At 39.4% G+C, this 16,067-nt stretch overlaps 1 protein-coding gene across 2 annotated transcripts in view; it reads right to left on the reverse strand.

The window, feature by feature from the left end:
* CACNA1I (calcium voltage-gated channel subunit alpha1 I) overlaps positions 1-16,067 on the reverse strand; it is an 884,757-nt gene that overhangs the window by 251,954 nt on the left and 616,736 nt on the right. For both annotated transcript variants that reach the window (XM_075833728.1, XM_075833727.1), the window contains exon 10: positions 10,473-10,858. In XM_075833728.1, coding sequence (XP_075689843.1) covers positions 10,473-10,858 — 386 coding nt within the window. The remainder of the gene's footprint in view (positions 1-10,472; positions 10,859-16,067) is intronic.

Consider the following 16,067-nt stretch of genomic DNA (forward strand, 5'->3'; position numbering starts at 1 on the left):
GGGAATCGCTCACCTAGCAATTCCATAAACTTCCACCCTGGGAATTGCTCAATGGGTGATTCCATAACAGGCTATAGGGGTTTGAAGCAGTAAGGGGGAATGATGTAAGAATTTGCGCATCTATAATATATGGAAGCGCTGACTAGGGAAAAAAATATACTCAAATCTATGATAGGAGTTATGCAGAGAGGAAAAATGTGTAAAGTCAATTGTAGATGGATGCATATGACGCCAAGTGTCCACCAAAGAAAGAGAATGAGGAGACTTTTTAATGCAGGATAATGCTCTATTTGATAAAGAGGATGTTTTGGTAGAGAAATCTAAGTATGGGTCTAAAGATATATTACAGTCACCTCCAAGAAATAATACACCCCTAATGAATGACCTAGCTTTATCTAGAATAGAAGGGATCCAAAAAGCCTGATTTGTATTGGGTACATATATGTTTCCTATCGTTACTAATGAGTCAGCCAGAGACCTTTAATAAAAACATCTTCCTTCACTATCTGATAGTGTCTCCTGAAAAATGAAAGGTACATGTTTGGCAAGTGCTATAGTGACTCCACTATAATTTTTATTTGGCGTATGTGAGTGGAACCATTTTGTTAGTGAGAACGGTGAAAGTTTTGGCATGTGTTTACCATTAAGTGAGTTTCTTGAACCAACACTATATCTGCTTTAGCTTTTATGAGGTAATCAAGTATTTGTGATCTTTTTACAGGGGAGTTCATGCGCCTGACATTGTATGAAACTATAATCCAAGTTGGTAAATGATTAGTCATTACAATTTCTAGGAGCAAAGGGATTGTGTAGCTATACCTCAACTGAATGGGGAATATACAGTATTGGGATGATGAGAAGGATGAGCAATGGAAAATGGAAGGGCGGCATAAAAAAGAACAATAATATAGTAATGCATTTAGTGACGGTGTTTAAGATCACCATTATTATCATGTATGTTCTATTTGGAAGTCAAATGGTGTGGTTAGCCACTAGAGAAATTTCAAACGTTAACAATAACATTTGAACACTGGAAGTAAATGTGCAATAAAACCAATATTTAAAGATATCTTAATTAATACACGTGTAAACTATTAGTACAAATCATTGCACTTCCATAAGGAGTGACCTTGCAAACTTTTTAGCAACATTATATCTAAATTATATGTAGTCCCTCATTATAACAGTGATGCATCAGAAGGGAGGTGTCAGGTCCATAAACTTGGTATGTAGTGTGGTGCAGTCCACCTGTATAAAAGAGAACAAATATATATGGTCTACAGAAGCACACAATTCTAGAAGAAAAAGGATACATCTGTGTATGTCGTCTGAGGTCAAAGACAGCAGATCAGGTTACTTTGAAATTCTCTTTTGATCAAGGGTGGATCAGATGATGTTGTAGGGAGAAGGGTCTTGAATAGATGGTGTCTTGTTCTTTTTTACTTTCAGAGTGTGAGCTGTTTCCCTCTGCTATGGCTTGGGAATGGTTTGAAGATTGGATGCACTGTGAACTGATTCTAGATCAGAATATTCATCCATCTAAATGTTTAATTCCGAACAGAGGCTTTTTATGTCTGACGAAGTTCTGGCCGTAAATCTTCTTCCATTGGCAGAGATGGAAAGCCCGAAGGGGAAGAGCCACCGGAATTGTAACTGTCTTTGTCTCAAGGCATTTGTGAAAGGCTTAGGAGTCTACTGTAAAGAGTTGACGGTGCCAAATCTTGGTAAATTAAAAGTTGTTGATTTTCATACTTTATAGAGTCAGAACATTTGCTATTTTGTATAATGCTATCCCAGTTTTCAAGGATGGAGTACATTTGGTAATATCAGATGAGGCATCTATTATAACTGCTTGGGTTTTTTCAAGAGCTTCTACTCGATGCCCTACTTGTAATACTTCTTGTTTGATATCTGTTGTCATTTTCTATTGTTTCAAGTGCTTTACATAATATATGTTTCATAAAAGATATAGAGACTGGAAGTTCTCTTTCCTCAGTATTATGTTTGATGTCACAATGTTGTTCAGATCCCAAATAACCCCATTTAGGGAAATCGCATGTTGGTGAGGATAATTTAGGCTGAGAAGGCTTTCCTCTTTGTTTTTTCAGAAATTTGTCAATTTCTGCTAGCGTAGGTTGTGGTTGGGTACATGTGCCTTACCCTGAGTTTTTTGGACCTATTTTCACCATGCTATCGAGGAGAATAGTTTGTGAATATATTTTCTTTATTTTAGCACCACTAGTGACGTGGATACTTTACATAGCTTATGGCATAATCACTCTATATTCAGAGCATGAGGAGAGGAGTGAAAAGTGCCACAGTGTGATTGTTTGAGCACAAAGTGCGTCACACCTTAAATATGAGGGCAGTGCCCTGTGAGGAGGTAGGGAAGGAGTAATATGAAAGATGTTCAAAGGAGTATATAGTTGAGATTAAACTACTAAGTGTGCAGTAAATTGTTCGAAGCTACAGAAGCTGATATATGTGGCAATAATCAGTCAAAACAATTGGGTCAGCAGCCCATTAAATGTCCGAATCTAGTAGTGTAGAACCTGTACTGGGGCCCCCTGAGTGTCTTAATTGAGTCCTGGTGCCAGTACAACGTTAATTACAAAATGGCGGTTGAGTCAAATCTGGAGTGGTGCCAATCTCATGAAAGAGATAAAATAGGTATGTAAAATAGAGGTCTGACTGACTTATACTGTCCTCCAATCACTTCTTCAAATCAGGGCACAGTTCACATGTAAGGATGCCCTACCAAATAATTGCAGGTCTCTCCTGTGACACAGTAACTATAAAATTCAAGTGTTGCACACACTTACATAGAACTGTTTTTGCGGTGAAGGGAAGGCGTCCTGGGACCAGGGTCTGCCGGGGGGAGCAGGATGGAGAAGGCTGCCTAGGACGGTATAACAGCCTCCCTGATGATAGGCTATAGTTTCCGCCCGGAGGTAGGAATGACAGTCTGTTAAAACCACAGTGGCTTTGGCAACAGTCGCGTTGAGGTTTCTCTCTCTGCAGTCAGAAACGCCCAAAAATTTAGGCTGCGGCTGCACACACGGCGCTAGCCTGCAATCACAGAGATGGGAGGAAAACTTAAATTGAGGTGTTAAAATTATCTTGGATCAGCGTCTTTGAGCACTTTTGTGCAATCTAGCCACTAGATTCCTTGGAATTACAAATGGACGCCCAGGAGCTCTGAGAATTGTCTTCTCCGCCTCGCGCTAAGCCACACCACCCCTTCCGGGCTGCTTCTAATAACACGTTACTTTTATTATATAGGTCTAGGTCGGTACGATTGTGGCGATACCTACTATGTATAGTTTTTTGTTGTTTTGCTACTTTTGCACAATAACAGCAAGAGCTATACATTTTTAATTTTTCAGCCAATGCTGCCATATGTGAGCTTATATTTTGTTGGAGATATTTTTTAATGGAACCATTTTGTGGAACATATAAATTATTAAATAACTCTTCTTTTTGGGAGGGGGTGTTGGAAAAAACAAAGATGGAATTAGTTTTTTTCCTCATTTTTTTTTACACTGCTCCACATGCAGTTAAAGTTAGTCCTCTCCAAGACGTACAGTTATGTTGTGGTGCGCAAAGAGTTTTAACTCGATCTGTCACCTCTCCTGACATGTCTGTTTTGCTAAATAATTGTATTCCCCATAAAATAACAATTCTGGAACTTGTTTTTTTAGAACATTGCGTTGTGCCGTTCTTCTGTGATTCCCTTTATAAATGCATGAATAAATTGACAACTTGGTGTTACCAGTTGGGGGTGTGTCCCTACACAGTCTGACACTATCCAATCAGCGCTGACAGACTGAGACTGTGAAGGGGCATGCCTCTATGAAAAGGGGAATGATAACACCCAGTTCTTAATTTATTCTTGAATTTTTGGGAGGAATTACAGAGGATGGGCACAATGCAGAGTTCTAAGAAAAGATGCCCGAGCATTGTTATTTCATGGGGGGTTCAAGTATTTATTAAAACAGACATGTCAGGAGAGATGACAGGTCCTATTTAACCCCTTTTCAACATCCGCCGTTTATATATATATATATATATATATACGGCACACGTCGGGTGGGGGAGTATGTGGCGGGCTCAAAGGCTGAGCCGCTCCATAGGATGAGCATGTAGGCTCTATCTTACAGCTGACACTTCAGTGTAATGAGCGGGATCCCACTTGAGCATTATCGCGAACGTTTAACGCCGTAGATGCCGCGGTCAATAGCAACCGGGGCATTTAAGTAGTTAGAAACAGAAGAGTGGTCATTTGTTACATTGCAATAGTTCCCCAGCAACACAATCGCATGGTGCCAATGATTGACATGGCAGCCTGGGGGCCTGATGAAGGCCCCCAGGTCTGCCGTCTTTGTACTTCAGTGAAGCCCTGCTTCCGGCAGGGCTTCATAGGAGACTGTCAGTATAATGATATACTGCAATACATTAGTATATCCAATGATCACTGGTTCAAGTCCCCTAGGGCGACTAGTAAAAACAGTTAAAGTTTTTTAATATATGAAAAAAAAATATATGAAAAGTTAATTCCATTTTTACCCAACCACAATGTAAAAAAAATAAAAAATTAACATAACTGGTATCGCCGTGTCCATAAAAGTCAGAACTATTACAATATATAAAAATAAGCCCTCATATTGCTCAATCAATGGAGAAATAAAACAATGGCTCTCCGAATATGGCAACAAAACAAAAATTTTATTTTTAACAATCAGTTTTTTCCTTGTAAAAGTAGTAAAACCTAAAAAAAACTATATAAATTTGGTATCGCCTAATCGTATTTACCCACAGAATAAAGTTAACAAGCCATGGATGCTGTAAAAACCAAATCCCCCAAAATATTGAGGCAATGCTGTTTTTTTTCATATTCCTTCCCACAAATAATTTTTTTCCAGTTTCCCGCTACATTATACGATACAATAAATGGTGCCGTAAAAATCTACAACTCCTCCTGCAATAAACAATCCCTCATACGGCAATATCGATGGAAAAATAAAAAAGTTATGGCTTTTGGGACGTGTGGAGGAAAAAACAAATGTGAATCCGAAAAATGGCTGCAGCTGGAAGTGGTTAACCAACATGGATCCTATTTAGATATCGAAATGTAGATACCAAGAAGTATTTTCTACTTATAATAAATCCTGTATAAATCTTGTATATTGCTGTGAAGAACTCGCTCTTAACATGTTATTCCTCAACTGTTCCAGGTTTTACAACAGAAATATCAGAGTAGACATGCGGCCAGCAATATAACTAATTTCTGAAACCATATGACTGTCCTGTAGTGTCCCGAATGCTTATGGAAAGTGCTCACATATACGATGAGGCCGAGCTGTGGTTTGGCAATGTTGGTTTCAGCACTTTGTTTCAATGTGCTTCACCTGTACAAGCCACTCAGTCACAAACTGCATCGCAAAACTGCAGTAAATTGTGGTAAAACTAATGCGAAATGCATGGCAATTACCACATTCACATTGTGCACCAGCGACCGAAAGGCTGAGTTCACGCGTCGCGGATTTCTTGCAGATTCCGCACTGAAAATCTGCAATATTTACTGTACAATGCATGTGGATGTAGTTTTTAAAACCCCATCCACATGTAGTGGGAAAAGTCCAGATTGAATCCAAGCAATATGTCAATTCTGTAGCGGATTTCACCATTTGCAATGCATGGGATGAAATCCGTGGCAAAACCTACGACAAAAGCCAAAGTCTGCATGTTATACATTTAAAAAAGAAAAAAAGAAAATATCTGTCACAAATTAATTCACACCAGCAACCCTGCTTAGGATAAACTAGCAAAAACAAGAACCTCTTATAATCCATCCTAGTTGTGATTAATTCAATAGAAGTTAATGACATCTATAAAATGTATCTAACATTATAGTAATAAAGAGTCAAATTGTAGTATGAAGAAAAGCTTTCTGTAAACTGTCCATATGGTGCGAATACACTTGACTTCAATGCACACACATGCCAGCACAGTCATGTAAACGCGTGAGTTCACACCAAACTACATTTAGGAACAGGAAGACAGGCTGCAATTGGGGCGGTATCATCATTCAAGTGGATCTCTACCCTTCAGTAGTTTAAAGAGGCTCTGTCACCACATTATAAGTGCCCTATCTCCTACATAAGGAGATCGGTGCTGTAATGTAGGTGACCGTAATGCTTTTTATTTTAAAAAACGATCTATTTTCACAACGTTAGGAGCGATTTTGGTTTATGCTAATGAGTTGCTTAATGCCCAAGTGGGCGTATTTTTACTTTCGACCAAGTGGGCGTTGTACAGAGGAGTGTATGACGTTGACCAATCGGCATCATGCACTCCTCTCCATTCATTTAGACAGCAGAATCGCGTTCTTACTAGAACATGATCTGCAGCCACATACACAGCGATTCTGCTTGATTAACGTTAATCCAGTGTCCTGATAATGAATACACATGACCATCCAGCCTGGACGTCATGTGTATTCAGAATCCTGATACTTCTGAATCTTTTCTGTGAGATTCCAGCAACGGATACGAAATCTCGCGAGATTACGGAGGTAAACGAGATTTTGTTTCCCTTGCTGTAAATCTCACAGAAAAGATTCAGAAGTATCAGGATTCTGAATACACATGACGTCCAGGCTGGATGGTCATGTGTATTCATTATCAGGACACTGGATTAACGTTAATCAAGCAGAATGGCTGTGTATGTGGCTGCAGATCATGTTCTAGTAAGAACGCGATTCTGCTGTCTAAATGAATGGAGAGGAGTGCATGATGCCGATTGGTCAACGTCATACACTCCTCTGTACAACGCCCACTTGGTCGAAAGTAAAAATACGCCCACTTGGGCATTAAGCAACTCATTAACATAAACCAAAATCGCTCCTAATGTTGTGAAAATAGATCGTTTTTTTTAAATAAAAAGCATTACTGTCACCTACATTACAGCACCGATCTCCTTATCTAGGAGATAGGGCACTTATAATGTGGTGACAGAGTCTCTTTAAAGCTCCCTCTAGCATAGACTGCATGTTTCCAACATAATATGTTTTAAACTTGTGTCTATGCAGGGAATTTGGAGCTCTATATCAGGAAAACAAATGTCTGGCCATGATAAAGATATATATAGAAAACTAATCAACACAAAATTTGAACCTATTTAAATAAAAAATGGTATTCAGGGGTGGAGCACCCACTGCTATTGTACAGAATAATTAAACTTGTCTTGCTATGAACTATAGTGCTAAATACTTGTGTTTCCTCTGATAATGATTTATTCATAAGGAAAAAATATTTTTCATTCTAGGTGTCTAGCCAATCAGGCGTGTATTATTTCCAGAAGCCCCTCATTTGCTTGTGGCAGTTGAAAAACAAAAATCACGGTGCAGTCATTGTAATGAACCGTATTTAATGAACCATTTACTCTTTGCAGGGACGGATCCTATTGTAGCAAAAAAAACAAAACAAAAAAAAAACAAACCTAGTCAGGTTACTCCCATCCCTGAATGTTCTGATATGGCATCTTATTTTGACTAATTTAGTCTTCTCCTTAAAGGAACACTAAACCTGGAATTGAATGATAACAGTAAACAGTAGATAAACTTGCCCCCAGTGTTTGTCAGTTTGCAGGATCCTCCACATGTTCCTGAAACAATCAGTTTTGCAAAAATCCTGCAGAAAACACAGGGATTATTATCCTGCTGATCTTTGTCATTTTTTAGCTGGTGAACAGTTGGTAGGTGGGGCTTAACAAAGGGGGCGGGTTTAACTATTCTTGTGTCCTACTGCAGACAGGACAGAGGGGAGATTGATTCTGCAGCAAGTTTTCATACAGCCAGACACAGGATTGTGAGGAGGAGGAGGCGGAGCAGAAGGGGGAAATGGCTGATTTCCTAGGACACATTTAAAATAATTCTATATATATTTCTGAGTATTAGTAACGATATGAGACAGAATAGTATCAAAGGAAAGCTTAATAAGGGAGGAATTGCTGGGACATATCTATCTATCTATCTAGATAGATAGATAGATAGATAGATAGATAGATAGATAGATAGATAGATAGATAGATAGATAGATAGATAGATAGATAGATAGATAATTTGTGCATTTTCAGTGTTCCCTTAATACAAGACCTTCATAAAATAGTAGAGGAAAGAGATATTTAATCTTTCTTTTCATATTCTTTAAAAATAGAACAAATAGCTATTTTGGTTATTAACATTCTCATGTATTTTTAGTCAATAGACGCTCTTGTGGTTACAAATCCTAGTAGCCTTAATGTTATATTCTTGAGTACATTGCATTACTTGTACTAATCCTACAGTCTGTATTATAATCCATATTTGCATTCTCATTTCTTCTGGTTAATACTGGAAACCGTCAGACATACCCCAAACAGCTAAGCTCCTATACTTCACATCATACGTTTTCCCACATCTTATAAATGTACAGTGCGTGGGGTAAATGTAACTTTTTAGAATGAGACAAAAGTAGAAAATGTCGAGGCACTCACCGGATTATCAACAAAACTTCTTTATTCCAAAATCTCGGTCAGGATGTGGAATTAGCCTACGGCCGTTTCACCTGCGTACACGCTTCCTCAAGGGCCTTGAGGAAGCGTGTACGCACGTGAAACGGCCGTAGGCTAATTCCACATCCTGACCGAGATCTTGGAATAAAGACGTTTTGTTGATAATCCGGTGAGTGCCTCAACATTTTCTACTTTTGTCTCATTCAAGTTTTCTTGTGCTGTACTGGTCGATGAGCACCTCCGGGGCAACTCAGCTGCTATAATCAGCAAGGATACGAAAGCCATTGTTACACTCCAGTTATTCCGGCGATTCTGGTTCAACAGTGCCAGCCTTTTTCCCTTCTTCCTATTTATGGTTCAACTTTTTAGAATAATGAACAAGCACGGACTGTTATGAGATTTCAGCACTGTGCCTGCAGAATTCCGAATGTAATTTTGGTTTAATGTATAGGCTGTAACTCAGGATCAGTGCAAAATAAGTGAGGAAATGTGACAACTGCTCTTCACTGACTGCTAAGAAAGGAAGATGTAGAAATTTGGCAGATATTTTGTCTGTCCCTTCACTAAGCTATGTGCAGTCCCATCAAGATCTCAGTAATAGAATACTCAGGCCACACAGACATATTTCTCCTATGCTGATCACATGTACCCATTCCTCTTCCACACTTCCAATATTAGGGGAATGATTTCATTTTCTTCCTCAGGCAACAGTGACACTGGAATTGACCTAGCAGCAACAAAAGTGGGCAAGCACACTAAAAACGTACAGAGTGAAAAACCTTTTGCCCTATATGATAAAACCAAATACTATCAAAAAGGTAGGGCAAAAATAATGGAAATGCACATCCAGCCAATACAAAAAATAGCAACATTTTATTGAAATCAGAAAACAAATAAAAACATTCTATACAAAAATACATACAGCAATCGATAATAAGATTCACCATAAGGTGTGTATCTGCCCCAAACAAAATACACCTGCTGGATTATACAGATTATAAATTATACATATGCATACTCCACATCAATACGAATAGTCAATACCACAATATGCCATCCAATACAATGAAGCACATACCCAGCCAAAATGTAGGTGTGAAATCAGTGTACGTCCAGCAGAGGTGCACACACCAAGAAATCCCAGCCCCACGCATATCGCCAGAACATAATTGTCCTGGCTACCGCTATAGTTTCTCTGGTCAGCAGTTACAACAGTTCACATTCAGAAATAATAAAATATGAATGTATTTGTCTGTGAAATATGGCCTGCAACAGATTTATAACCCAGATTTAAGATACTAGACCTCCTGGGTCCATTCATAACCCGGTTTCTGACAAAGTCAGGCAAAAAAGCAGGGAAATCATACAAGAGAAGCTATCTACATACAACAAATGGTGACTCATACAATGATGATCTACAATATAAATGTAATGGTTACACACATTTTGTTTTATTTCACATTTTTACGATGAAGAAAATAAATCTCTTTAGTGAATAATATTTTGTGTCAGTCTTTATTCTCCAAAACATTCTAAAGGCATCCCGCAGCTCTCTGTATTGCAACTCCCACTATGCAGGAAATTACTAGTAGTTTAGCAAAACCTAGGGAACTGTAGCTAGCAATAATCTAAAAAGCCAGCGAACATTTTGGTACAGACATGATAGATTAAACTCACAAACTAAAACAACCCCCTATGAGGTCCACCATGAGTCACATAACAGATACACTAAACTGCTTTGTATTTTATCCTTAATCTAGCCATCAGTGGCTTGTCAAGCCTGTTATATGTTTTTCCAGTCTTCTCGTCCTTCGACTCTCCTGTACGTCAGCTTTTAAGTCCCCGGCCCTATACAACACATCATTAAATTGCAATTAACTTTACTAAAGCAAACAAGCAAGTAAATGACTATGACTCACCTGCTCGTGGTGCTCAATGCCCATACTGATTGTGTTCACCAGAATGGCTATCATGATTCCACGGTTAAAATATTTGCTGTCCACTATGCCTCGGAGCTTCACACGGATTTCTACACAGAGTCTTTCACAAATGCCTTCATCGCCATCTTCCTCTGCCTCTTTGTCAAGCTCAGTCATGCTGCCACCACTTTCCTTCTCACTAATCTCTCCCTGTGTCCCTTCTTGGCTGGACTTGTTGCTGTCTGCAGCAGAGAGTTTTCGTCCATCATCCCATTTACCTTTGGTACATTGAGGGCAGTTTGAAAGGTCAGATGTTAGTGTCATTGCAATGGGCTGTACAATGGCATGAGGAGTATAATCCAGCTGACTGTGCTTTTGACATACCCCTAAGAAAAAAAAGGAAATACAAAACAGTCAGTTACATACTGTTAGATTGTTCATTAAAAAAAAACATTCATAAAAAAAACCATCAACTGATAGCAATAACTGATACACCAATACCCAGTGTTTAGTTAAACTTCGTCCACATCTGTGTCAGCGTCCCGTTCTGACGTTCCGTCGGAGCTTCAGGTCAGAACGGGACCCTGACTTTAACAAACGGAAACCAAAGCTTTCCGTTTGCGTCACCAATGATTTCAATGTTGACGGATCCGGTGCCAACGGTTCCCGTTTGTCCCAGTTGTGCAAGGGTTCCATAGTTTTGACGGAATCAATACTGTAGCCTTACAGAGCGGATCAGTACTGTTGTCCCCACAAATAATGTCATGGTGGTTGCCATTTATCACTGGCTTAGGCATTCAGTTTAACATGTTATTGCTGGGGTTCCCACGGGTTAAATATGATGTGTAAATGTATGCAGCGTATCCGACCTAGAAACTGGAGTGAATATTGCCTGAAAAACCTCACCAAATTGTGGTGTCGTTTCTCCGGCGGAATCTGCGCTGCGGTAGCCAGCATTTGGAAAAAAAAGTCTATACTTACCCCGGGCGTTCCTTTGTTGTCCATGCAGTCCAGCCTCCTGGGATGATGCTGCATCCAATGTGACCACAGCAGCCTGTGGTTGGCTGCAGCAGTCACATGGGATAAAACGTAATCTTAGGAGGCCGGGCTTCACTCAGTACAGTGGCTATAACATTAGTCGGGGGTAAGTATATATATATATATATATATATATATATGTCGCTGCTCGCTGGAGGTGAATAAATCCACCCTTTTTTCATCTATCTGGAAGTCCTGGTGCCGTTATTTTGTCCTATGGTTTTTGTATGTATATATATATACATATATATATTTATATATATCTATATTTAATAGAAAATTGATTTATGCGGCGGAGTGGCAGTGTTTCCGCCTGAAAACTTGCAACACTTGGCTAATTGTTGCGGGTTTTACATCCTCATTGAATTCAATGGGTAAAACTTGTACCAGAAGAGCAACAAAAACGCAGCATAAATTGACATACTGCAGATTTAAATTCTGCACCGTAGATCAAGTTATAAACGTTTTCTCTGCAGATTTTTTTTGCAGCGTGTCAATGAGATTTACTAAATCTCATTCACTTTGAGGTTACTGTAAATGCTGCATAATTTCCGCACAGAATTATGTTGCGGAAAATCTGTAGCGCTTACACTATGTGGGAACCCAGACTATAGCAGAGGATGCTTCGACATAGAAGGGAAGAGAAGCCAAAAAAAATATTAACCTATCCATCTGTCTATCTGACATTCTATCTGATGGAAAGATGCAAGAAATTATATCAGTAAAGTCTGTGATCTCAGGTGACTAGAATTAGAGAGCTCAAACCCATTTGGTGCTACATATAAATTTAAATATGATGGAATATTCTAAGCAAACTGCCATTGATTTGAATGACTCTTGGCTTCGAATGTTGTGTCAGATTTCCAACGTCTATGAGTAGAGAGGCCGCTCTGCATGTATCTATGACATATCACATTATTTTGAGTGAATTTGTGTTATTTATACAATTGAAAACAAAGCATAGCATTACATGAGTATTCTCTTTTTCTTTTTTCAGTTACTAGAAATATGAATTCTGAGAAGGTTTTTTGTCAGGATTTGCAATATATTTAAAAGTTCCTATTTGCAATTGTCTAAATTTGAAATGTAATACATTGAGGCATATGATAATTGGATATAATAAAATGATCTATAATTGAAAGTATCTTACGGTATTGTGGCCATCAACAGAATGAACTGAACTTTTCCTTCTCAGTACTGCCCTTGCTGTTATTTAAGTTTGATGCCTTTTTATAATTATCATATTTTATCTCTCAATATTCAGATTATAGTTGACACATGATAATGTTGAACTTGACTAGGGAACGTGCACTGAACTATATCCTTATTTAGTGGCATTTTGTATCATTCAAAACATGCAATTATATTATATGTTCTATAGCAACTACTCTGTAAGTGAGCCTCTAAGTTAAGACTCATTTATTTCTGAATAAGTCTGAGCAGGTGGAAGGAGCCGTGACATGAGTCCTCTTGGCCAGTAAGGAGCGTTAAGAAACCCCACATGTGCTTATGGAGAATCTTTCAACCGCCCCATGTGAAGATTGAGGGGCCGTTTAGGCTGGGTTCACACGTGGCGGAATTTCACTTAAATTCCGCTGCGGACACTCCGCAGCGTTAATCCGCAGCGGAGCCGTTTCTGCATTGACTTCCACTTCTATTTAGAAGTGTTCGTTTAGACGATGCGTAACATTCCGCTGCGGAGCATAGGCTGCGGAGCGGAATTTGGTGTCCGCAGCATGCTCTGTCTGTTGCGGAGCAGTGGCGGACTCATGGCGGAATTTCTCCATTGACTTCAATGGAGATTCTAAATTCCGCAATGAAGTCCGCAGCTGTCATGCACATGTTATGTGTGCTGCGGATACGTCTTGCTTTTTTGCCATGACATTTCTTCATTCTGGCTGGACCTATGTATTTCTAGGTCTACAGCCAGACTGAGGAAGTCAATGGGGCTCCAGTAATGACGGGAGCGTTGCTAGGAGACGTCTGTAAATAGTCACTGTCCAGGGTGCTGAAAGAGTTAAGCGATCGGCAGTAACTGTTTCTGCACCCTGGACAGTGACTACCGATCCCAATATACAGCAACCTGTCAAAAAATATAAGTTCATACTTACCGAGAACTCCCTGCTTCTGTCTCCAGTCCGGCCTCCCAGGATGACGTTTCAGTCTAAGTGACGGCTGCAGCCAATCACAGGCCAAGCACAGGCTGCAGCGGTCACATGGACTGGCGCGTCATCCAGGGAGGTCGGGCTGGATGCCGAAAGAGGGACGCGTCACCAAGACAACGGCCGGTAAGTATGAAATTCGTTTACTTTCACTAGGGAAAGTGCTGTCCCTTCTCTCTATCCTGCACTGAATAGGGAGAAGGGAAGCACTTTTCCCGCAGTCCGCAGCAGCTAGTCCGCATCAATTTACTGCACATTTTGTGCAGATCCGCAGCAGAATCTGCAACGCAGATTCTGTGCGGCATTGATGCGGACAGTTGCGGAGGAAATCCGCCACGTGTGGTCATGCCCTTAGTAGGTACAAGTGCAGCATGGTGTCTCAGTAGTTAGTACTGTTGCTTTTCAGCATTGGGCTCTTAAATTCAGAAACGAGTAAGAACAACATCTGCATGTAGTTTGTATGTTCACCCTTAACCCCTTCCCTCTTTAGCCACTTTTGACCTTCCTGACAGAGCCTCATTTTTCAAATCTGACATGTGTCACTTTATGTGGTAATAACTCCGGAATGCTTTCACCTATCCAAGCGATTCTGAGATTGTTTTCTCGTGACACATTGGACTTTATGTTACTGGCAAAATTTGCTCGATATGTTCAGTATTTAATTGTGAAAAACACCAAAATTTAGCGAAAAATTGCAAAAATTAGCATTTTTCTCAATTTAAATGTATCTGCTTGTAAGACAGGCAGTTATAATACACAAAATTGTTGCTAATTAACATCCCCCATATGTCTACTTTAGATTGGCATCGTTTTTTGAACATCCTTTTATTTTTCTATGACCTCACAAGGCTTAGAACTTTAGCAGCAATTTCTCACATTTTCAAGAAAATTTCAAAAGGCTATTTTTACAGGGGCCAGTTCAGTTGTGAAGTGGTTTTGAGGGCCTTATATATTAGAAACCCCAAAAAAGTCACCCCCATTTTAAAAACTTCACCCCTCAAAGTATTCAAAACAGCATTTAGAAAATGTCTTAACCCTTTAAACATTTCACAGGAATTAAAGCAAAGTAGAGGTGAAATTTACAAATTTCATATTTTTCTGCAGAAATACATTTTTAATACAATTTTTTTTATAACACAGAAGGTTTTACCAGAGAAATGCAACTCAATATTTGTTGCCCAGTTTTTGCAGTTTTAGGAAATATCCCACATGTGGCCGTAGCGTGCTACTGGACTGAAACACCGGCCTCAGAAGCAAAGGAGCACCTAGTGGATTTTGGGGCCTTATTTTTGTTAGAATATATTTTAGGCACCATGTCAGGTTTGAAGGGCTCTTGCGGTGCCAAAACAGTCAAAATCCCCCAAAAGTGACCCCATCTGGGAAACTAGACACCTCAAGGAAATTATCTAGGGGTGTAGTGAGCATTTTCACCGCACAGGTTTTTTACAGAAATTATTGGAAGTAGGCCGTGAAAATTAAAATCAACATTTCTTCAAAGAAAATGTAGGTTTAGCGATTTTTTTTCTCATTTCCACAAGGACTAAAGGAGAAAAAGCACCGCAAAATTTGTAAAGCAATTTCTCCCGAGTAAAACAATACCTCACATGTGGTAATAAACGGTTGTTTGGAGACACGGCGTGGCTGAGAAGGGAAAGAGCGCCATTTGGCTTTTGGAGTTCACATTTAGCAGGAATGGTTTGCGGAGGCCATGTCACATTTACAAAGCCCCTGAGGGGACAAAACAGTGAAAACCCCAAACAAGTGACCCCATTTTGGAAACTATACCCCTTGAGGAAATTATCTAGGGGTATAGTGAGCATTTTGACCCCACAGGTTTTTTGCAGAAATTTTTGCAAGTAGGCTGTGAAAATGAAAATCTACATTTTTTCAAATAAAATGTAGGTTTAGCTAATTTTTTTTCATTTCCACAAGGACTAAAGGAGAAAAATCACCATAAAATTTGTAAAGAAATTTCTCCCGAGTAAAACAGTACCCCACATGTGGTAATAAACGGCTGTTTGGACACACGGCGAGGCTGAGAAGGGAAAGAGCGCCATTTGGCTTTTGGAACTCAAATTTAGCAGGAATGGTTTGCGGAGGCCATGTTACATTTACAAAGCCCCTGAGGGGACAAAACAGTGGAAACCCCCCACAAGTGACCCCATTTTGGAAACAACACCCATTGAGGAAATTATCTAGGGGTATGGTGAGCGATTTGACACCACAGTTTTTTTGCAGAAATTATTGGAAGTAGGCCCTGAAAATAATAATCTACATTTTTTCAAAGAAAATGTAGGTTTAGCTAATTTTTTCTCATTTCCAGAAGGACTAAAGGAGAAAAAGCACCACAAAATTTGTAAAGCAATTTCTCCCGAGTAAAACAATACCCCACATG

This window comes from Rhinoderma darwinii, chromosome 7, assembly GCF_050947455.1.
Source record: "Rhinoderma darwinii isolate aRhiDar2 chromosome 7, aRhiDar2.hap1, whole genome shotgun sequence".
Lineage (NCBI taxonomy): Eukaryota > Metazoa > Chordata > Amphibia > Anura > Rhinodermatidae > Rhinoderma > Rhinoderma darwinii.